This window comes from Rhizophagus irregularis, chromosome 2 (genome assembly GCF_026210795.1).
Source record: "Rhizophagus irregularis chromosome 2, complete sequence".
Lineage (NCBI taxonomy): Eukaryota > Fungi > Glomeromycota > Glomeromycetes > Glomerales > Glomeraceae > Rhizophagus > Rhizophagus irregularis.
This window is the reverse complement of record NC_089430.1, coordinates 3,492,520-3,517,823: the sequence shown is the minus strand read 5'-3', so window position 1 is coordinate 3,517,823 and position 25,304 is coordinate 3,492,520. Positions and strand designations below refer to the sequence as shown.

Genomic DNA, 25,304 nt, shown 5'->3' with positions numbered 1-25,304 from the left:
AGTTTTTTCTTTTACTTACCACTTAAAAATAACTGCTATATTTGCTTATAAACTTTTTTGTCATATTTAATAAAAGTGAATAGAAAAATGATGGAAAAGTGATGGGAGTGATGGGGAAAAAGAAGTGGTTATTACCGTTATTTTTGAATATTGATTAAAAAAATTTTTTTATTTTTTATTAAATCTGAGTTACGTAAATATGTAACACATATTTAATTTAGATTTGTGTAATGTTAATCTTACTAAAATATTAAATTTTTATAAAAATCTTAATTTAGACTAATTCCAAAAATCGGCACATATGATATATAATTCTGGCTAAATTTATAATGCAAACTAGACTAAATTTGATATACATGTAATTTTGGCTAAAATATTATAATGTAAACTAAGGTTAAATTAGAATCAAATATATAAAATTTCATAGTTTATAACTTTTGATACAATAATCCATAATTATCTTAACATAATTAAATAGAATTTACCAAGAAGTATTAATTAGCATTGAGTTTTTTTAAAATTAATTGTTCAATCTTTTTATTAGCAATTAAAATCACTAATTTTATTGAATGTCTTATAGTATCATCTAAGGATGGTGTTAGGACCCCGTACATATAACACTGGGATCCAGTTTTGTATAAACTTATTATATAATTTTTCAATAAATCATATGTTTAATTTTGTATAGCCTGTTAGTAATTTTTTGGTAAGTCAGATATGTATTTGTATAACAGTGATAATCTTTAAATCAAGTGAGATCTTTATTTTGTATAACGATACTTGTATAAATAAATTATATATACGTATATAAAAAATTTTTCTTTAAAAAAATTTTAAAAACTTTGTAAATTTACAAATTAGCACATATTAAATACTTTTGTCCCAGTTTTTATTACCTGTATTTTGTGAAGATATGGGTATTTTATATAATTCATAATACATTTATTCCTAAATTTTTTCTTTTTACTTTCGTCAAACTTTCACAGGTCGAAATGCTAAAAATTGGCAAAAAAAATGGCGCGAAAAACAGTGGCTATTCTTGGCTATTCTTGGCTATTCTTGGCTGTTTTTGGCTATTTACGAATTAACCTATACTATTTGTAAATAGTTTATACAAATTTGCGAATAGTTTATGCGATTCGTGCCATTTTTTTTGCCTATTTTTGATCATTTGACGTGTGTTTGGAGTGTAATTTTACCATTTTAGCCAAATGAAATTGACTTTCTTTATTGAGAGAAAGTTGTTTAACGATGCCAAAACTACTTGAATCTAAATTTTCATAGCAATTGGAGTAATACTTATGGAGTACACGCATATTTTTATAATTATATTAATTTTAAATTTGCTTTTTTCGTTTATTAATTTTGGAGCATAATTACGGCATTTTAGTCAAATGAAATTGACTTCCTTTATTAAGAGAAAATTGTTCACGAAGGTCAGAACTACATACACCTAAATTTTTATAGTAATCGGAGTAATGCTTATGGAATACGAGCAATTTTCGCATTCTCAATATTTTTTAATCACCGATCAGTAACTTTAGAGCGTAATTTCGGCACCTTTATTAAATGAAATCGACTATCTTTATTAATTGAAAGTTGTTCAGCAGGTTCAAAAAACTACCTAGATTTAAATTTTCGTAATCATTAGTATAATACTTGTGGAAACATTTGTATTTTTCACAACAGTACTAATTTTTGAATTATGACAAGTAAGTTTTTTTAAAATTTTTTTAAAATTATGAATTTTTGAATTGATAATCATTATTGAAATAATTACATAAAATTAATAAATAAAATAATTTTTGTTTTATATAAACTCAGGTAAAATTTAAACTTATATGATGATTTTGTATAAAGCTTTAATAAAATTAAGTGTATAAAGTTATATTAAAATTTTTGACCTTAGATCTGAGTTATGTATATAATGTTCGGGGTCCTATGGTGCTGCAAATAGATAATTATAAAATAATTGCAATTTGTGATATTGTGGAATATTATAACTTTCGAAAGTGAACTAAGGTTTTTTTTAGCCGGTCTAAACAAAAAACAACGAAGGTTACACAAGATGATAAACGAAGTTACACACGTAGTAAGAATGGAAGGGAGGGAAAAATGCCAAGCTCTGGGTAATCTCCACAAGAATAATCAGGACAATAACGCGTCCTCAATACAACACACAAGTGACGAATGATCACAACAACAAAAACAAAAAGAATATTTAGTGGGTGGTGAAGCAGACAATGATATACTACGAGAAACAAATGAACTAACGTTTGAAAAGGGGGATTTCCGAAAGGATCAAGACAACATAGAAGAAGTAGTCGAGTCCTTGACAAACGAAGAAAGTATTAACGCATTCTTAGCAAAACAAAGGCTAAGATTTGTTAAGGGAAAATTGAATGACCAAGAGACGAAAAATTCAATGTTTTTAGAAATGCACATTGCAGCACATAATATAGATGGGATTGCTAGTGTCCCGTCTATACAGAAACTTCATAATTTATTGGAATTTGGTAAAGAAAATAATATCGACATTATGGCTATATCGAAACCAATACGGCTATATCAGAAACCAATACAGACTATCGTCAAGAATATTTTATAAACCAGGACATTAAGTCAAAGGTCTATTCGATAATCTTTAGTGAACGTGATCAAAAAACTAATGGATCGGAAATGACACTTGTGATCCATAACAAATGGATGAAACATTATTACTCAGTAGTACGCATATCCCCATATATTCTAGTAGTTAAATTTTTATTCATACAGAGAGAAATATGGGTCTGGTCAATATACGCCGCTCCTAACAATCAAAACATGAGAAAAAATTTGATTGACGAATTGATAATAGCTATGGAGGGACATGACCGATCAGTTCACAACACCGTAGTATTGCACGTTATTTTAGGGGATTTCAATGACACAATTAATAATAGGATAGACCGATCACCCAGTACCGGACAACCAGGATCTCAATTCTTAATACAACTATCGCAATTAGGTTTTTATGATGTGTGTAGAAGTCTTTATCTGGATGCAGAAATATTCGCACATGAGAAATGGGATAAAAATAAAAGCAAATCAGGTCCTATCTCAAAATCGAGGATTGATCAAATCTAAATTACACATGAACCCGATGTGATTCCAGTAGAGTTTTCGGTGCATTCATCACAGATGATCACCAACAGTCATTATAGTATAATTTCAACAACACTAAACATATCAGGATTCATTAGGAATAATTTCCGGTATTGCGTCCCAGATCAATTACAGGATCCAGATTTAGGAGATAAACATTAAAACAAACGAATAGTAGATTTCAGTAAAATAACCAATGTACAATGGGAAAATTTTACCGAAACTTTAGATAGAGAAATAGAAGCATAAGAGGACCCCGAACAATATATAAATAGGTTAGATTTATATTTGCATAACGGTCATAAGAAATTTTACCCCATGTGAGATTTTTATTTGCTTAACCAATAGTTAAATTTTAAATTGGTCAGATTTCTAGATGCGTAACAAAATATGAATTTAACTAAACTCGGTTATGAGTTTGCGTAGCAAATACCTAATCTGGCAATTATCATATTTTATATATATTAAATAATAAAAATAGTATAAAAAAATGTTTCTTCGTTTTTTTATGCATATTATCTTTGTCTTTGCATATTATCATTATCTATACATATTCTTTACACATTATCGTTATCATCTTTGCATATTTGTTATCTTTTATTTTCATATACACACATTTTTTATGCACATTATGGGTGGCTGGAAATACTCAAAACAACGTTTACAAAGACATCCATTTGTTGCTAAAGTTGTACGTGCTAAAAAGGTAATCTGCATATGTGGAGTTGTAATAAAACTTAATAGGAAATATGACGAAGATTACATTAACCGCCATGCAAATGGTCCGGGATGTAAACGAAATGAACAAAAAAGTATTTTATGCTTTTTTAATCCTACAACAACTGATAAAAAAGATGACGATGATGTAAATTCAGATGATGATTGGAATGATTGGGAAAGTGAGGTAGAAGATGCAATGGATGATGACGATATTATTACAGTAGATGAAAATGAGGATGGAATTAATGAAAAAGAAAATGCTAATATAGAGATTATTAATCCAGCAACTAATCAAACTGGTAGAAAAAGAAAGCCATGTTTAGGATTGCGTTCAGATTTGATTGCAAAATATGTTGATAGAACACCTGCATGTTATGGTGGAGCTCGTCGTGTTGAAATAATTGCTAAGGAAATATATCCTGGAAAATTTCCTCATAAGTTTACAAGAAAAAAACTTAAGCCATTTCAGAAACGTGCATTAAATCGAAAAATTTATGCAGAATCTCAATGGCGTGTTGATAAAGATTGTAAATATTTATTTACGTTATTTTTTTATTCTAATTGATCAATTAATGAAAATCTTTTCCAAATATTGTTAATAGGCATTGCTGTACGCGCTAAAGAATGCACAGGATATTCCGATTCTGGAAAAACGATTTGTAATGAATGTTATTTACTAAAATACAATCCTATATTGGCACATCGTCTTACTATACCAAAACCGGCACCTGAAAATCTTAAATTTACACCAAAATTCTATTTTGAAAATAATTCTTTAAAAAAACATTTGCAAAATCAGGATCTTCATGAAATTTGGTCTGTTATTAAGGACAATTATGATTCAAGTATATGGATTATATTAGCAGATAAAGCAACCAATGGTGCATTTAAAGAAAAACCTGTATTTACAGGACTCTGTGAAGTTATGGTCCAAGCTGCAATTCGTAAAGATAATAATAAGGGCAAGCAAAATATTCAATATAATGAAGATTTTACAAACTTTCTTATTATATTAGGAAGTTTCAGTACTCGAGCCCTTGATCTCTTTCGCCAAAATTTGGAAGGACGTACAATTCAAAATATACGGTATCCTTCAGTTCAGTTTGCTTGCTTCATTTGTTAACCTTTCTAAAATATTAACAATTTTTATAAAAATTAGTAAACTTCGGACTAATAATGAAGACATCCTCACAAATCCTAACCTTTCATTTGAAAATGTTGCCAAATTTAAAAGGCTAATTGATACATTAAATTATCGGGGACCTATTGTTGCTATGTCCGATAATACCAAATTGAAACCTGCCCTTCGCTATAATCCTGTTTTAGGTTGTATTGTTGGGTCAACACTATCGACTGAACAAACTAAAATCAATAAATATGAGGACATTCAACCAATTATTAATAATATTAAAACAAAAAAAGCGATTGCAAAAGATGTGCGCGCTTATATATTGCAGGTAATTTGTTTATTCAAAATAATTATATAATGTAAGTAACGATACTTACTATTTAAATTATTAGATACCATTGCCGAACTTTCCTCCAGTAGTTATTGCATTAATTGCCAATAACGGATCCGATAACATGTCAACCATAACCAGCTTTCATCAAGAATTATTAACTCAGATAGCACCACAGCTTAACCTTCCAATTTTATCAATCGGATTAGATGGTGCTATTGTTGAATTTAAAGCCCAAGTTGCAATTCAGTCATATTCAACAGACGAACGGTTGACTTTTAAAAATAATAAACTTGGAGTTGATTTCAGCTGCCCAATTTTTCCGAACGTAGGACCTGTTATTCGTGTACAAGATCCTAAGCATGCTAAAAAAACTAGCCGTAATGCAATTATGTCTGGCGCCCATCTTCTTACCCTTGGAAGTTCAACTGCACGATTTGAACAATTGTTAAAATTGTCAAATCTTTCTAATTCCGTAATGTATCATCATGATGTAATAAAGCTTGATCGCCAAGACGATGGTGTGGCATATCGTGTATTTTGTTCAGAAAATTTACGAAATTGTCATGGAACTCATAATATTGAAGAGGACATGCGAGGACTTTTTGTATACCTTTTCATAATGGGTTAGATAAAATAATTTTGTTATTATAATATAATTATTACAATTTATTTTTTCATAATTTAATTGTAATTTGAAAATTAGGCGAACTTATCGATAGTTACCTAAATCGTGAAATAACTCCTTTAGAAAGAATTAGAATGTCAATGACGTCCTTTTTCTTTTTACGATTTTGGAGAAAATATGTAACGAATATGAGTGAAAAGTATCCTGATTTTATTTCTGTTAGTAAAAATTTTTTAGCGGACCAAAGCTTTGCAATTTTTATTTCTCTTGCAGAGTCTATGGTTTTGTTGGTAAAAGCACATCGGGAATATTACCCAAATTATCCATTTTTACCATGGATGCATGGATTGGAGGCCTGTGAACACTTTTTTGGTATGGCGCGTCAAATTAATTCTGATTTTAATTATTCAGAATTGTTACAATTAGTTCCAAAAATTTCTCAATGCGCCAAAGCATTAAGAACAAGAAATATTACATTGGAAAAAGAAAAATCGGTTCGTGATGGTAAGCAGGCAAATTAGCATAATTATGATTATTGATTCTATTTAATTTAATGAAAGAAGCCAAAACTACTAATAAAAATTAAGTTTATAATTAGATTAAACTTTGCTGACTAATTAAATCTCCCTTCTTTATATTACTTTCAAATAGGTTATCATTTTGATTATAATATGGGAAATATTAGTTCAAGCAAATTAACAAAATTATGTGCTTGGCCGTCAGATACTGATATTACTTCAACTGTTAAATTTTCTTACAAATTGGCATTTGAACTCGCCAAAGCACTTGATATGAAACCTACTACAAATACGAATAATTCATTATTACAGCCATTTGTAATAATAGAGGAGCAAAATTTGGAAATATCAACTGGAATCAATAAGTCAAGTTCGGAATTTGGAAATGATCCAAATGAATTTTTTGAAATTGATAGAGAAATTTCTGATGCAGTTAGTCAAGCTTCCAAACATGCTATTGAAACAGTTGATGATATTCTTGATCTATCAAATATTGAGAATATCGATGATCAAATCCAGACACAAATTATTTCAACTTTAAATAATACAAGAATACTTTATAATGAGCAACTTACTCATGGTATTATTATTATTTTTTTTTATACATTTATTGAAACTTTTAATAATACATTATTAAGTATTAACATAATCTTAAAAGATCCTACTATTAGATATATTTTTCAAACAGGAGAGCTAAATTATTCGGTTATGATTGCATTACGAAAGCATCATGAAGCATACAATTCAAGACCAATTGAAAGACAAAATCGTGCACATATAATTGGTTATGAAAAAGAAAATACTATTAATCCAAATAAGGCTAGTCATATAATTTCACATCTTACAAACAACGATGATCCTGAAATACGATTTGTAAAACAACGTGAAAAGCGATGGAAAGAAAATTGGAAAACAATGACAGCTAATCTTGCAAATTTACAACAATTTGAATTATCAAGACAAAACAAATTGATAGAATTACAAACAAAAGTAAATATAATATCAAATATATAATTTATTTACATAATTTTAATATTAATAATTTGCTATTTATTTAGTCATTTATCTTGAATCAGCAAATATTACTCAAGATTTTCCATTACAGCAAGGTGACTATGTAATTGTACTATATGGGATGAAAATTTGTATTGCTAAAGTAATAGCAATGTATTATGAAGGTTATGGTAACAATTGTTATAGTCAAAATGCGGTAACTCAGATTGAAGATTTATCATATATTTCGTTACAAGTATATTTACCTATTCATCTCAATATTTTTGCAAGCCAAACTGTGGAAGGTTATACGTTATTTACTCATCATTGTCCTCAAAATATTATATATCATATTAAATCAAATGGTGTAATAATTGGTGATAGTTCATTAACTTTAACAGGAGTAGCACGTGATACTTTTAATTATTTTAACCGTAATACTATTAAAAATAGTATTATTAATATGATGTAATAATATCAATTTAGTTAATAAAGTAATCAATAAATAAAAGATAAAATTTTATAAAGTCACAAAATAAATTGCTTAGTAGTATAAAAAATCTTAATGTTATAATAAGAGTTTGCTTAGCAGGATTGAAAATAGTTTGCTTATTGATCTTAATAAAATTTGAAATTTTCATCTGACATATATATATATTGTTCGGGGTCCTGTTATACTTCTACAAATTTTATTAATTTTGGCCAAACTTATAGCTCCAACTCAAATAAACCGTTGCCAAACCGTAATAAATCACGGATTGATTTGTTAAAAACCCATCCGGATCGAAGCACTACCTCCAGGTCTAGGATAAGAAGCCTAAACCCTTGGCCTAGGTTAAGTTTTCTCTTGTTTTAAATTGCAGGTAATCACCTTGGTCGACTTTTCCAGCATAACCTGAAAAAAATGTCATGAAAAATCACGTGACTTTTTTGTCACAACCGTCACATTCCACTGCGTTTCCATTTTCTATAAGTATCCGAGGGACTCAGTTTTTTTCGAGTAGGTAAAAACTTATTCGTCACACATTATTCGTCACAAGTGCGCCACACTTAATTTCAGTCAAGTTGCGTAATGCCGGCCATTTCGTGACATTTTTTTCAGGTTACGCTAGGGAAGTCACCTCGGTCCCGCTGCGCCACATATAGTCTGCAGTGACGGTCCAATCTCAAAGACCACGTAGGACTGAGTAGAACCACTTAACTTTAACCATCACACCATAACTTCATGTAGAAATGAGTGTAGATACTAGATATTTGCAGATTTGTAAAAAAGATCTTGTTTATTTATTATTTATTTATTATCTGAAGTTTCAACATTATTTTGTTGGTGCATTCCAAATAGTAATATATATAAAGAATTGAAAAATGTATTATTGACCCGTATGACATCAACTCTTATTAGTAATTCAAAAATTTCTATTTTTAAAACATGTTTACAAACAATAATATCTGTTAGTCACTCGAAGAACATTGGAATTCTTTTGATGTTTAAGAATCCAAGGGTGATTTAACACATTTTTTATTGGTAAACGTTTATTTGGATCTCGTTGTAATAACTGTTAATAAAGAAGTATAAATTAAATTAATTCTAAATCAAAGAATAGTTAAAAATTAAAAATTACACATCTTACCGAACTGATCAAATCTCTGGCGTCAACTGATACATGATCTGGAATTGTAAAATCAGCCTTAGCTATCCGTTTGTAGGTTGTGTCTCTTCCATTAGCTGATTCTTCAAACGGGGCATTTCCAGTCAAAAGTTCATAGCATAAAACACCTAATGACCAAAGATCGATTTTTTCATCGTGAGGTTGATTTTCCACCATTTCTGGAGGAAGATAATCTTTAGTGCCACACAATGTTTTACGTCTAAAAACGAATAATGAGGTTAAAAAACTAATAAAAAAGTGAATACAAATATTGCTTAGTTGCATACCTTTGACTTGGAGCGTGTACTGACCACCCAAAATCTGCAATTTTAAGTTGATCATCCAAATCTAATAATAAGTTCTCGGGTTTGATATCTCGGTGAATCACATGTTTCTTGTGAATATACCCCAAAGCGCCAGCCATTTGCGCAATATACTAATAAATAAGAGAAAGATATTTCGCACAAAAATGTGAAATTAAATTCTTAATTTCACTAAGAACTAAAGATTTAATGCATACTTTCGAAGCTCTTTTTTCTGTAAATCTGGTGCATTTTCTGAGATGTCGGAAAAGTTCTCCTTTAGCTGCGTATTCAAGAATCAAGAAGACATATTTTTTGTCATAAAAGTGACCGTAAAGTCGGAGAATATTTGGATGCCTGTAAGGTTATGTAAGTTAAAATTAAAGGATTATAATATAAGAAACAGAGGAATAAGGTTATTTACCTTAGATTATTTTGAATCTCAACCTCGCGCAACAATTGCTTTTCCGCATTATTCTTAATCAGTTCAGATATATTTAATACTTTGAGAGCAACAATAAACCCGCTCGTTTTTTCTCTTGCAAGGTAAACACGACCAAATTGTCCTTTACCGAGACCAGATCCAAGATCAAAGTTATTCAACGTCCATAAAGGTGGCGTTCTATTATTATAAATAAATAAATAAATAAATGGCTTGTACAGTTCATTAGAACTGCTGATTTATTATACCTTATTGTAGGACTAATCGGCGCATTGACTTTTTCAAGTTTTCTTTTATTCAGTTCATATTCTTTATTATTTATGAAACCTTTCGTAATATTCTCTTTATTATACACTTGTTCGATTTTATTGATTTTATTATGTTTCTATAATTAAATATAATATAAATTATTTGAACTATTCAAATAGAAGTAATATGAAAAAAATTATACCGTGAAAAAAATTGGGCTAATTTGAAAAGGGTTCTGAAAATTTTGACTACTCATGTTCGCATATTTCAATCATTTGGCAAAAGATACAAATAATAAGGATTATAAACGTCTAGATCACGTCTTACGTCATGATATAAATATGCACGTCAAGAGTCGTCAAGTCGGTTAAGATTGATGGCGCAGTATATTTTTTAAGCTACACTAACAAGTTAACTACATAACAAAAAATGTCTTAATTTTTTGTTGGCAAAATCGAAATAATGCTTTTTCATATAATTCACTTTAAATACAAAATATCTAAATTTTTAGAATTATAAAATAGTATCAATATTAAAAAGTATTAATCATTTTGCAAACTTAAATAAAAAAATATCTTTATTTTACTACAATTATTTTAAAAAGTAAAGCTTCTAGATTTAACCAAATAACTAAAATATATTATTTGTTAAATATTAATCTTTATGAATATGTAGTAATATATTTTTTATTAATATACTATCAATATTTATTATTTTTTTACAATAATAAATAATAATAGTAACTGTAAATTAGGACCTTATGAAGAAATATTATCTTTATATCAGGATATCCTTAGAACCTTTAAATTGAAGGATATGAACTACAAGCTTTATTATTTTCTTTATATTATACTTGGGTTTTTTCAGTATTTACAACTCAACATTAATAATGGTTTTAAACTTTTAATGGTATTTTCAGAGAAAATATAACTTATAATGTAATATATCATAACAATCCAATTCAAAAGAGGCTATATTGATAGATATTTTACAGAAACTTACCATTTTTAATCAATATAGAATTGATATTGTTAAGTTTATTTTAACAGTATTGTTTTGACATTATTTCAATATTGATTCAATATCAATTTAATATCAATGTGATATTGAAATAAAGTATTATTATTTTGATATCATATTAATATTGAATTAATATTAAATTAATATCAAAATGATATCAAAAAAATAATTGAAATGACATCAAAATGACATCTTTAAGTTAAACTTAAATATATTGTTTTGATATCATTTCAATTATCATTGATACTATTTTGATATCATTTTGATATTGAAATGATAATATTTTATTTTGATATTATATTGATATTAAATTGATATTGAATCAATATCAAAATGATATCAAAATGATATCATTTGAAAGCTTGAAGTTTCTGTAAATATGAAAATTATTGAAAATCTAACACATTAATCAAAAACTGTAGCACAACTTAAAAAACCTATCAATTCTTTTAATGTAAGTGCTAATTCTTTTACGACTAAAAAAAAGAACAGGAAAGTTTCTTATACAGAAATAGTTAAATAAAACTTGAATAGTAACTTTAGAAAACTGAATTTATTCACTTTTAATAAGAATAAAAAAAAAAATAGCACCTATTTTTCAGCTTAGCTTTTACTAGTAAAAATCATTCTACAACTACCAAAAAATAACTAGCTATATCTGCACTTAAAACTATTAGTACTGTTATTTCTTAAACTATTTTACAAGCAAATTTGCCTGCAATTTCATTTTTTAATTAAAGACACTTTTAAATATCTTAAAATATTTTATTACATAAACCAATATTTTTATGATAAATTCTATAGTATTTTTTAAATAAAAATCGAAAAAAAGTTTAATATGATTAATAATTTTAAAAATAAATAATTAACAAATTATAATAAATAGTAACTAAATTTTTTAAATTAAAATATCTTTTATTAGAAATATAAAAATACTACCATTTGATATATCTTAATGAGAAGAATCTGATATAATAAAAATTACTTTTCTATAAATATTATATGATAGAATATTTTATTAAATCTAAAAATTTGTAAATTAATATAACTTTCTATTTATTAATTTTAGCATTATGATTTTATTACCATTAAATAATATGTTTTAATAAAAGGAATTTAACAAATCTAATTTTATCTTTCTATAATTACTAGATCTTAAGATATTTTAAAGATTTAAAAATTTTTTAAATTAATTTTAGCTCTTATAATTTAAAGGATAATTAAATATACTTCTGAAATTAAGAATAATGTCTAAAAAATTACAGTATAAATATCTCCTCAAAATGGATCCAATTCGATATATTTAATCACTTAAAAGCTTGAGATTAAATAATTGTAATTAAATTTAAATCACAACAGAAGTATATTACTATTTATATAGTATTAGTAGACCTTAATAAAATAGCGATAAAGCTATAAAATAATGGAATATAAACTGCTTCTTTTGGAAAACTATCTGTATAATAATTTTTAGCCAATTAGAATATTAAATAAAGAAAGAATAGAAACGATTTCAGGCTAATGCTCTAAAACAATTACATGTTGCAACTCGATATTCTTATGAATCTAAGAAAATGGAATCAAGTAATTGTGTTCAAAATTAAGACAAAAAAAATATTTGACTGTGACTGTGTTTATAAACTTCAACAAGTAAGCTTTGCTGAATTAGAATAATGGAGTTTAGACTGTTCCATTTGAAGGAATGCCTATACAATGGTTTTTTGCATTCTGGAATTTAAAGCAGCGTAAAAAATGTAAGAGATTTCAGGCTGTTGTTATAGATGTACTTAAATCTATTACTAAAATTATTCAAAACTGTGAATACAGAAAGTTGATTGTATATTTCAATACTTGGGCAAGCTTGGATAAAACACTTAATACAGAATTCAACTTCAAAGAATTTAAAGGTATTTGGACTTGTTATTTTTCGCTTACTTTGAATTGGCCTAGTAATAAGCTACCAAAAAAAACTGATTCCACTTAGAAGCAGAACTAAAACAAGAATCAGAATAAAAAACAGAAAGGAAAGTCTTTGAAAAAAAAAAGAAGCAATCTACTTTGAAACAAAAAGACTTTGATGGCAATAACAAACTAACAATTTTAGCTAAAGTTAAGGCACAGGAGTTTAGGCCAAATAGGAGTTTTTGGGATGATAGAATACTCGCTATCTAGTCTTAATTATTAACCCTTTTTTTTACCCTGATTTTTTTTGTTAAAATCCTTTTTTTTGTTTTTATTATTTCATAATAAGTCCCATGAAATCTTTTCTAAAGATATAAACTGAGAGGAGAAAATCTTCTTTAAGAAAGGGCAGTTTTATACTGAACTTACTCTTATACTAGTCCAAATTTCGCCTAACAGTATACATATGGAATTCTTTATTGGATGACGAATGGTTTAGTAGTTAATAAGTTAATCTAAGTTTTATGTTATATCATATATGTAGTGTTAATATATCACTTATTTTAATAAACTGCTGAATATGCTGCAGCAATTTAAAATATATATATATATATATATTATATATACTAAAAATAAACCAAAATATTTAAGATGAAAATCTTATCACTGATGATGATCTTCTTAGTTATATATATATAAAATGGCATTTATCAAGAAATAAAAATGAATTGAATTTATATTTAGAAAGTTTAATTGTTCTAATGAAATATTTATTATAATAGTGAAAAATATACTAATTAAATAATTTTATAAATAAATTTTACAATTTAAATTTCTTTTAATTTAAAGAATTTTACTTTGTATATATTTTTTCTTTATTTTTTTACTTTAATAAAACTGCAAATGCGCTGCGAAAAAAAAAAAATAAAAAAATAAATTGTTTTATAATTGAATTCTAATAGATGAATGAATTCCAATATTTACACTTGAAGTAATAACCTGTATTTAGTTTACAATTTTTGGTAATAATACATTATTTAAAATTTAAGTTTTTATTGTTTAAATTAAGATTAATTTTAAATTTATTTTAGCAACTAGTACATTAATTAAAAAAGCTTTTTCAGATAGTACTGATCTTATAAGTTAAAAAAAAATGCAGTCTCTTAACTAAAACAATTTGTACTTGCATATATTTAAAATCTTAGTAAAAAATAAAATTGAAAAAATAATTTTAATTTATTTTACATAATAAATAATCTATATAATTAAGTAAAGTTGCTGGAAAAATTAGAGGATTTTAGCAGTTTAACAAAATGCTGAAATAGTGAAATTTTATTAAAATTATATAAAAGTCTTATTAAAAGTTGGCAAAATTTTATAGAAAAGCAAAATCTAATAAAATTTATTATAAATGCTAAAACTGCTAAAATTATGCCGAAATTATATTAAAATTATAGTAAAATTTGAAAAAACTAATTATAGAATTTTGGAAAATTTTAAACAAACAATCTTACTATTAAATATATATATAAAATAAAATAATAAAAAAGTATAAATATATAAATATACAGTTCACCCTTACTATAGCGAATCTTGTGGGCTGAAGATCAAAATTCGTTATAGTAAGAAAATTCGTTATAGTGTATAACGAATAAACATAAGATTTTCGTTATATCAAAAAAATCATATAATCACGTGATAAATGCATTATCGCACTATTATTAAATACCAACCAAATTTATTTGGCAATAAAGATAAAAAAACAATAAAACAAAACCAATTATATTCAATTAACGAGCGTTCTTTGCTTATTTATTATGAACTCACATACAAAATACTTTTTATATTTTTGTTACTCAATGACTATTACTTAATTGAGTATGATACGAGTACTGTAATACTGTCGTACATCATTTATAAAGACTATTCTCATCGATTTGATATTCAATAAAACCTTGGTCTTCTTCATAATTATAAAAATCAAACTCATTAAAATACAAAGCTTCAAAATCAAAATTTTCAATATCAATAATATTATTATCGCCTTCCCTTTCCCTGTTCATAGTATTATTATCAACTGGATCAATAGCAGTGTTATTTGGCTTGAGTTTACTACCTTTATCTGTAACGAATAAATCTAAACTTGATTGTTTTTTAGAAAAAAAATTATTTCTATAAACAATTTTTCTAATTTTTTTCATTACCTTTAATGCACTTTTATCAAAAATATCTTGACTATCATTTTGCTCTACATAGTTAAAAATTGTATCAAATGCAATTAAGGCCTCAGAACTCGTTACTGAAATAATATCTTTATCACCTTCATCATCAGACATAGTATTATTTTCTTTAAGAATAGCAACGATCTGCTCTTCAGATGGGGGTATACCGGCATTTTCATTCTCCTGGTCTAATCTAATGTATTCTTCAGCAGTAAGAGGGTGTGTATACTCAAGCTTATTGATTAAATCTTGAATTTCTCTATATTCATTTTCTTCTGTCTCATTATGCCTATTCTCTTTAATTTCATTATAAGAATTCGTATCATCTGGCAAAATTCCCGTTTTATTCCAGCAGTTAAATATAGTTTTAGGAAGAACTTTATTCCAGGCTGACACAACATATTTAATAGCTTTTTTGATATTGATTGGAGATTTACTATTTCCTGTTAATTGTTGAAAGTCAAAAGCCTTGATACGATTTTGAAGGAGCAATTTTCGATATTGTGCCTGCAAAATCAAATATTGTAAGTTAGAATTTCTTAATTATTAAAATTATATTGAAATTTTAGTACCTTAAAGCTATTTATAATACCCTTGTCGCATGGTTGTAAGTGTGCAGTTGTGTTAGGAGGCAAAAATTCAATTTTTATATTGGTCAATTCCACACCTTCATATAAAGCATGGACAGGAGCATTGTCTATAAGAAGAAGAATATTTCTTCCTTTTAATCTCATTTGTGCATCAAACTTACGAATCCAATCATTCCAAATAGAAACTTGCATCCAAGCTGTTGAATTCCAATAATATTCTACTGGTAAAGATGTTTTGGATAAATTCTTTAAAGGACGAGGATTTTTATATTTGTGAATGAATACTGGTTTGAGCTTTTCAGTACCAGTTGCATTAGAACAAAGGAGAATTGTTACCCGATCTTTAGATTGTTTTTTTCCAGATACAGGTTTATTGGAGATCGTCCTTTTGGGTTCCATTTTCCAATACAAACCAGTTTCATCACAATTGAAAACATCTTCAAGACTATAATTACGAATCAAATCTTCAAGGTTTTTTCTGAATTCATCAAGTTTATCAAGAGGTGCGCTTGCAGCTTCTCCTTGTTTTAAATAGCAAGAAAGATTATGTCTTTTTTTAAATCCACCAATCCAACCATTACTTCCTTTAAAATTTTCAACTTTATATAGAGAAGCAAATGCTATAGCTTTTTCGTGTAAAACCTGATCACTAATATCAACACCATTTTCTAGAGCCTTCAATACCCATAATGTAAGAGCTTCTTCAATTTCTGGAAAATTCAACTTATTTTGTCTTTTCCCTTGGGCTTCGGGTGCTTGAGGGTCAATTTCAAGCCATTTTTGTGATTTTTTTAACGTATCACTAATGCATCCTTCACTAACATTATATAGTTCCGCAAGTTCTTTATTTTTTATATAAGGTTCGTTGATTTTTTTAAAACATATTTCATGCTTTTGGGCAATAGTTAAAGATGCTCTTTTCGGTAAAGTTCTCATTTTATCTTTACCTTTAGCTTGGGAATATTTATTTAGTGCACTTTTAGTTTTGGGCGTAGTGACGTGTAAAAAAAGAACTAACTGATCGACGTTATATTTGCCGTATTATAATAAAAATAAATCATGATCTTGTTTATGATAATTTTCCTTTTTAACTTTAATCACAAAAATTCTAACCTTTAAAGGCAAAATCGAATTGTTCGAATTGTTCAAATAAAATTTCATGTGATCAAAAATTCGCTAAATTATTGTGTAACATTTTAAAAATTCGGTATAGCAAAATTCTTCGCTATATGAAGGGTCATTTTATTATAATTGTCTTAACATTTAAATTCGTATTACGAGTTAGAGAATTTTTACTTTAAAATTCGGTATAATAAGAATTTTTAATTATTAAAAAATATGTACCCGTACTTTTCTTCGTTATAGTAAGTTATTCGCTATAAAAAAATTCGCTATAGTAAGGGTGTACTGTATTAAAAAGTATATTGATATAAATATAAGGAAATAAAATTTGTGCGCACCCGCGCATGTGCGCACCCCTCCATTTTTGGTAATTTTTATATAGTAAATTTGTCGATCATTAATTATCACGTGATTTTAGTAAAATCCCGATTTTTTTAAATATTCATGCCGCAACTCTCACGTACATATTATAGAGCCTTAAAAATTTATTTACTATGCGTATTTTTGCCTATTCTACAACTTTACTTAATGAGCCATGAAGGGTTTAGAATGTCATTTTTGACTTTTATATATAATATATCCATGGGGCGCGCACAGCGTAGTGTGGCACAAATTTTAAACCCTAAATATAAAATAGTAAATAAACATCAATAAAAATTTAACTTAGTAGGTCCTGTGATCACCAGACATTGAAGATAGGATCTAGAAAACTTAGTGTTCCAAAATAAATCAAATTAACTCATGAATTGGTCAAATCAAATTGAGTTAAGTTGAATTGAATCAAATTGAAAATTACAATTAAATTGAATTGAGTCGAGTTGAGTTAATAATTTAATAAAATCGAGTCAAGTCAAATCAAGTTAAATTAATTTATAATTCTGGCTAAAATTATGGAATTTCCTTTTTTGGAAGATGTATTATACAAAATTCAAAACGAAATTTTTTTGAAATTTATAAAAATGTGCGAAGTTTTTCTCCCACCAGATTCCTAAAAGTTGTAACAGTTACGCATTGGGTGGCTGGACTTTGAACTCTGCACTAGTGTGAAGTTTTCCTATTGGTTTCTTTACTTTTAGAAGTGTTGAGAAAATTTTTCCTATGGAGTATTAGTTGAAGTAGAGGTAGCCACTTGGAAAGTGGGCTTCTTCTTATTATTAGTTGTTGTTTGAGGGGTTTGAAGTGGTAGACGGAGGCTTGATGTTTATTATTCTTTTTACTCAGTTTTTCCCTTAGGGGTTTTTTGAAGTTATAACTTTCCTTTTTGTTTTTTTAGTTTTTTCATTTTCCTGGAATTTCAGCGTTTTTACTCTTAGTTTTCTTTTGGGAAAACTGGAGGTACTGGAATGTTGATTATCTGGGCTGGAGGTTTGATGTTACTTAACTTTTTTGGATTTATGTAGATCGGTCTATTTAGGAGGGCTGATGGGATTGGTGGATTTTAGTTTTTAATTTTTACTAATCAAGTTGATCAGCAGTTGATCCATCAAAAGTACTAATATTAGATTGCTTACAATATCATTGGCTGGATTTGGTATATCCGCTTGGATTTAGTGAAATACTGTAGCATTAGAAAATGCATCTCCTACCGCTGTAGACTTTCATTCCATTTCATGCCTCCTCTATATGAGGATTTCGTAGGGATTATGAAGGAGTTTGGCTTTTATTTTTGTTTGTTTTTAATATTAATACAATAGTAATATGGATTCCTGGAGATATTTGATGGTTGCATCCTTATGGGTGGGTATAGCTAGTTTAAAAATAATTTTCATTGTTGTTAACTAATTTTAATATAAGCATATATAAACCATCAAATTAAAATAAAAAAAAAAAAGAAATTTATAAAAATGGAATTTTGTGAAGTAGTTATTACCAATGTTATCCTGTCAACGATTAAAGCCGACTGAAAAACTTTAACACTTTAACAGGTTAACTGGAGTTTAACTTAATAGGAGAGTCTTAAGTTAATCACAAATAATCACGTGAAATAATGTTGAATGTTCAGTTAAAAAAAATAGGTTTTTATTAAAATAATGTAAGATTTTGAATACGACAAAAATATAGATAATCTCTTGGTTGCGAAATTAACTATCTTGAATTATACTACTGGAAATAATACTCTTTTCGTATAACTTGAAAATTACAATACAATTCTTCACTAACTAACTGACCTCCCCCTTCTACTTGGTAAAATCCTATCACTATTTATAATAAAATAAAAATCAAGAATATTTGATAAAATAAATAAATCAAATATAATAATAAAAATAAATAAATAAAATAAAATAAATATATCAAATAAATAAAATATAACAAATAAAATAAATAAAATTAATAAAATAAATAAATCAAATATATCAAATAAATAAAATATAACAAATAAAATAAATAAAATTAATAAAATAAATAAATCAAATATATCAAATTTATCAGATTTATCAGATTTATCAGATTTATCAGATTTATCAGATTTATCAAATTTATCAGATTTATCAAATTTATCAAGAAAATCAAAAAAATCAAGGGATCTACAAAATGATCTACAAAATTAATCTACATAAAATTACTGCACCACATTTCTATTTTAACACCAAAAAAGAAAATGATCAGTATAACCGAAAGTAAATCATGTAATTTAATTCAATTCAGTTCAATTCAGTTTGATCAGCTAACTCAACTCAAGTTTATATTTTTTATAATTTTAACTCAACTCGATTCAACTTGATATAACATGAGTTGAGTTGAATTTACATATAACTTGACTTAATTTAACTCATTCAGAGTACTAAGAAAATCTGTTACTAAATAAAGTCTACTTATAGAATCAAACAATCACTCAACAGTGCATATGTGAGATACTATTAGTATGATGAGTGGTTTGTAATTTAATTATATTAGAGTAATTATTAGGGAATTTTACTTAGTATATATTTTTCTTAATTTTTTTATTTTAATAATACTGCAAATACGCTGCAGAAAAAAAAATAAAGTTTAATTTAGATTAAAATGTAATTTGGTTAAGTTAATTCAAATTCAAGTTAAAATATTTTTAATTTTATGATTTTAACTTAGTATTTAAATTAAGGGAATTGCTAACCGTCATCTGAGCGATTATCGTCTGGAGTTTTTTTTTTGAATATATCACATGATGTATAATATATAAATATAACTATTATCCATTTATAATTATTATTTTGCTCAGTTAGTTCAGTAGTTAGAACACTTGATAATTTTTTTTTTTATCTTAGAAACGCAGGTTCGATTTCTATACTGGGCCTTTAATTTTTTCAAATTTTTCATCGTTTCGAACTTTTGTTTGAATTTGAGTTTGAACTTTAAATTCTGAATAATGCGCATTCATTAATAAATTGTTACGCATTTAATTACAATCAGAAGTTACATGTTTAATCATAAATGCATTTTCAATTCTTTATTAAAATAAACAATAACAATTTGCTATCCTAAAATTCTAAACTAATCATTTTATAAGTTGTTTAGATTTACGCTTCTTTAGATTCTTTTTAAGTTCGCATTTACATGCATTATGTCTAATGCCTTTACAGTGATTGCATACATACTGTGATCGTTGAGTACTAGCAGATCTACTTAACTTTTGCTTTTGATTATCTTCTAATGCATTCTTTATACAGAACCCCGAAATATATATGTAGAGATCAGGTTCAGAAATGGTCCAAAATACGCATTCTTTTAGGACTGGAATTACGATAATTTCAGCCATTATCTAAATTAGGAAATATTATTTTGGCTGGGATTATCTATAAAAGGAATGATCTACATGATTTTTTTGACTCATTATACGCAAACTCTGACTTGACCCTTTTATGTATATTTTAGAGTCCTCTTTATACGCTTTCTTGAAGCACCTTTTGTACGCATTTGATAAGGGTTGCTAATATTCGGCAAATTTTCTTTGTCGATCTCCAGTTGCCTAGAACGAATTTCATTTTCCTTCTCTCTTATCCACCTTTGCAATATTCCATTTAATTCGTCTTCACAGCCTATTTCAAGGGCTAGTCAAATTGCTTTTTTCATGTAGTCAAAACCTTGATTATATTTGGCTTTGTGAGATAAATTTTGCTTGGTAGTTTCCAAAAATACTTATGTATGGCGAATCTCATATAAATATATAATAAACTAAAATCTGTTCTAATTTGACGTTCATACATGGTGCTTGACAGCGTTCTTTTCACCGTAAATTGCGATTGCAAGTGCTTCTTCGAAAATCAGGAAATTTTTCATTGTAACATCGATCTGAAATGAAAGTTCCGATATGAAATATAACCTTATCTGAATTCGAACATCACTGAAAAGAAATGTCGACAAACTAATCCTCTTGCTACAAGCCACATGCATGTACACAAGTGATTAGCATTATCATATATCACCACGAAATACTCTTTGTTTTATTCAATTAAAGATGGCCCCGAAACTGAAATATTTCAGATTTGCTAAAATTCCGAAACCGTAGCCGTAATTTCAGCCAAATCCGAAATTCCAAAATCTGAAATTCCAGCCGAAATGCCGAAATTAAATATGTAAATTTGGCCAGAATTATGCACTTAATTCTGGCAGGAATTATAGAATTTCCTAAAATAGAAATCGATGTTATACAAAATTCCATATTCGTTCCTACTAAAATCGATTTTTGTGGAATGGCTATCTCCAAATATAGAAATGATCGATGTATCCATTTTGACCGGAATTACGATTTTCAGCTGGAATTATGAATTTAGCCGAAATTATGAATTAATTTCAGAAAAATTTCGGATTTTAGATTCGAAATTTCAGATTTTGGATTTTTGCCAAATCAATTTCAGGGCCATCCTTATATTCAATATTGTTATATGCTAAACATCATGAATGTTAGCATGATTAAGGTATGTAATTAGAGCATGTAAATTAACTATTGATGATTTATAGGATTCATAGTCGTCTTCAGAAAAATTTAACTTTTCGGATCGTGTATCAATATCATCTTGCTCTTCATTATCATCTTGCTCTTCATTATCAGATTGTTCTTCACCATCAGATTGTTCTTCATCATTGGATTGTTCTTCATTATCGGATTACTCTTCATTATCGGATTGTTCATAATCATCATCATCATCACCATAATCACCAATTTCACCATCTTCACTATTTTCATAATCTTTATCATCTTCACCGTCTTCATCTTGTCCTTCACTAATGGTAATCTAGGTAGAAAATAGAATAAAAATGTTGCGTGATTTGCAAAAAAATGCTAATATTTTACGATTTATACTTTATTTTTGAGCAAATCATTCCAATTCTCTACTTTATTTGCACGATAAAGTAAATTTTCATTCATTTGATTGTGTTGCATCTTTAAAATACGAGAGGTAAGAAATTTTTTGATGATGACGTTTATTCTTTTAAAGTACCTCCTGACAACGTTCGGTAAATCCACTGTTAGATTTTGATTTGATTGTTCATGCTGTTCAAATTTTTCTTCTTTGTTGAGAAGTGACTGAATATGTGTATTCAATTCAAACAATGTTGCTGAACTTTTAACTGATCGTTTAATTAGCGAATTATAACCTTCAACGCGTTGAGTTGACTGAATTCCTGCATTAAATGATCGACTAGTATGGCATAATGCCCAGCTAGTTACAACTTGTCCAAGTGCACGCTTTAGGTATTTTTTGCTGCCAGAAAGCTAGCAAGAAGTTCACGCTATCATTTTTGAAATTAATATTCTGAAAAGAAATTTCAGCATTTATTTCATGCTTTCACAAATTCATTGTAATTTTTACGAAGTTGACCTCTCAAATTTTTGTCAAGATTTTTGCACAGGTGCCAGATACAGTAATTATGTTTTGTTGATGGCAGTATTTCATGAATAGCTGAAACCATCGTGGGATCTGCATCAATGATGAATAAAACATTTGGCGCAAGATTGTCTGTGGCAGACAGTAAACATTCTAAAATCTATTGATAGGTTTCTGGTTTCTTTAGTTTCGTCTGATACAACAGCAATTGCGACCATACGCGAGCATGCATGATTATCTACTACTATAGTAAGGGATAAATACATTCGATATTTATTTGTTTGTGATGTATTATCATTAATCGCAACATCATGAAATCTACACCACAGTTCTATCTGCGATGGTCTCATCCAAAAAAAACCTGTAAGGTGGTTGTCTTCGCCTTCCAGCCTCGCTTTGACAAATCACCTGTGTTCTTCACGTTGTAATTTCATTAATTTTTTAAACGTTTTGGCAGCATCCAATTTTGATTTATTCTGAATGTTCCAAAAGTGACAAATCGCATTATATACATACTTTAGGTGTATTACTGTTTCAGGAAAATGTTTTTGAAATGCGTGGATAATTAGACTTGCTTCACAACCAATATTTACGAGAAATTTGATCTCCTCAAGAATTTCTGAACTGAGTTGACGATTTGATACGAAATTTTCCTTTTCAAGAGAATGGTTACTATGTTTGTTGCATAGTAAGGTAACATATATGAGGTCACCAGTGAGCTGAAGATTAATATTCCAGGGACAATTCATTCTTACACTTTTACATTCATGGGTGTCTTCTATGTCAGCTTTCTTCTGTACACGATATACTCCAAAAAACTTGCACTTAAAAGTTCGACATACAATCTCTTTTTTGTTTTTCTTAAGCCGAAACTTCTTTACTTCAAAGCCATTATTTTTTGCACAGTATACAACTTGTTTTTCGGCAGAATCACAGCTTTCAAACACATCTCCAACCTCAAGGCCAAATAACACACAATCTTCTTCACTAGACATACTTTTATATTCATCTTGTAATTCGTTAACGTCATCTATCCCTTCATCTGCTGAGGAGTACACCTTAAAAAGGTGACGCTTATACACATTATCCATTTGATATTTCTATTTTGTAATTTTGTAGTCTATGATGGAGAAAAGTGATTAGTTTTGGATAAAGAAGTTTGTTTTTTCTTGCCGATTTTAGCATTAACAGTATGCTTCTAGTGTGCAGCATACAATAATACGTGATATCGTGATATATCATATGATCATTAGTATCATAACGTACTAACGCGTTTTTACACATGGTATTATATATTTATATCGTTAACAAAAAAAATTAAAGATCCAGTGCAGAAATCGAACCTGTGTTTCTAAAATAAAAAAAAATTATTGAGCATTCTAACCATTGAACTAACTGAGCAAAATAATAATTATAAATGGATAATAGTTATATTTATATATTATACATCATGTGACATATTCGAAAAAAAAACTTAGGCGATAATCATCTAAGCGACGATTAGCAATTCTTTTAAATTAATTCAATTTGCTAAATTGAGTACAAATTACTTAATTTAATTTATTGAGTCAAGTACAAATTACCTTTTAATTTATTTAACCTGACTCATTTAAAGTTTTGACTTATATATTATTAAAAATATTATTACATTATTAGGTAATAGGGTTGATCACCTTTGGCTCATTGGTTAATCTGTGAATTTCTTTGTGAAGCCTAATTATGGTGAAGACTAAGGTTGCTTGCCGAAACCTAGGGGTTTAGGCAAGATGGTGTTTCACCGAAAAGCAAAATTCTGCCAAAACTATATTAAAGTTATATTAAAAAACTGGCGAAACTTTGAAAAAAAGCGAAACTGCTGAAACTTATTATAAATGCTGAAACTGCCGAAACTCTGCCAAAACTATAATAAATTTATAGTAAAATTTTGATGAAACTAATCGTAGGATTTTGAAGAGGTTTAGACAAGCAACCTTAGTGAAGATGTAGGTTCAATTCTGGTTGATCCCAGAATTTACACTGAATTTTACTGCGTACAAAATACTATATCGTTAAAGTGGAGTCATAAGATTAGCGTGGACTGCATCATGGTATATCAGTGTGTACAGTTATCCCTATGAAAAGTTTTTATACTTAAAATATACTTAAAATTTTATTAAAATATACTTAAAATAAGTATCAATTTTAATTTGTAATATACTTATAATATACCTAAAATATGTCTAAAATACTCTTAAAATATACTTTTAATATACTTGTTTTTTGCCCAAGTACTTAAATTATACTTAAAGTATATTTAAACTAAAATTTAAGTACAATATAAGTGTATTTTTTACATGTTTAAAATATTCTTAAAATATGCTTAAATTAAAATTTAAGTACAATATAAGTGTATTTTTTACATGTTTAAAATATACTTAAAATATACTTAAATTGAATTTTAAGTACATTTTAAGAATATTTTAAACATGTAAAAAATACACTTATATTGTACTTAAATTTTAGTTTAAGTATACTAGTAGATAGATCAAGTAGGCAT

The 25,304-nt window shown here is 27.5% G+C and overlaps 4 protein-coding genes across 4 annotated transcripts; 2 read left to right on the top strand and 2 right to left on the bottom strand.

Moving 5' to 3' along the window:
- Positions 1–2,068: 2,068 nt before the first annotated feature.
- On the top strand, positions 2,069–2,608 carry OCT59_012139 (uncharacterized protein; the record flags this gene model as incomplete). Its single annotated transcript, XM_066134269.1, has 2 exons — positions 2,069–2,129; positions 2,226–2,608. 2 exons carry the CDS (start codon positions 2,069–2,071, stop codon positions 2,606–2,608), a joined length of 444 nt encoding a protein of 147 aa, XP_065989551.1.
- A 4,015-nt stretch (positions 2,609–6,623) lies between these two features.
- OCT59_012138 (uncharacterized protein) lies at positions 6,624–7,167 on the top strand (the record flags this gene model as incomplete). The annotated part of the gene is made up of 2 exons (XM_066134268.1): positions 6,624–7,050; positions 7,142–7,167. 2 exons carry the CDS (start codon positions 6,624–6,626, stop codon positions 7,165–7,167), a joined length of 453 nt encoding a protein of 150 aa, XP_065989550.1.
- A 1,551-nt stretch (positions 7,168–8,718) lies between these two features.
- OCT59_012137 (uncharacterized protein) lies at positions 8,719–10,378 on the bottom strand. The gene is made up of 7 exons (XM_025314408.2): positions 10,308–10,378; positions 10,105–10,241; positions 9,839–10,036; positions 9,633–9,771; positions 9,400–9,548; positions 9,095–9,332; positions 8,719–9,019 (listed from the first exon to the last, which is right to left on the bottom strand). The coding sequence occupies exons 1-7, from the start codon at positions 10,359–10,361 to the stop codon at positions 8,897–8,899; spliced, it is 1,038 nt and encodes a 345-aa protein (XP_025185246.1). The 5' UTR covers positions 10,362–10,378; the 3' UTR covers positions 8,719–8,896.
- An 11,448-nt stretch (positions 10,379–21,826) lies between these two features.
- Positions 21,827–23,859, bottom strand: OCT59_012136 (uncharacterized protein; the record flags this gene model as incomplete). The annotated part of the gene is made up of 5 exons (XM_066134267.1): positions 21,827–22,032; positions 22,099–22,174; positions 22,243–22,656; positions 22,912–23,086; positions 23,177–23,859. The coding sequence occupies 5 exons, from the start codon at positions 23,857–23,859 to the stop codon at positions 21,827–21,829; spliced, it is 1,554 nt and encodes a 517-aa protein (XP_065989549.1).
- Positions 23,860–25,304: the final 1,445 nt, after the last annotated feature.

Bases quoted from the DNA above. Each gene is read 5' to 3' on its own strand.
- OCT59_012137 (XM_025314408.2), bottom strand. From the start codon at position 10,361: ATGAGTAGTCAAAATTTTCAGAACCCTTTTCAAATTAGCCCAATTTTT. The intron at 10,037-10,104 runs GTATAATAAATC...TTATAATAATAG, and splicing joins CCGATTAGTCCTACAATAAG to AACGCCACCTTTATGGACGT. The intron at 9,549-9,632 runs GTATGCATTAAA...CTTATTTATTAG, and splicing joins CAGAAAAAAGAGCTTCGAAA to TATATTGCGCAAATGGCTGG.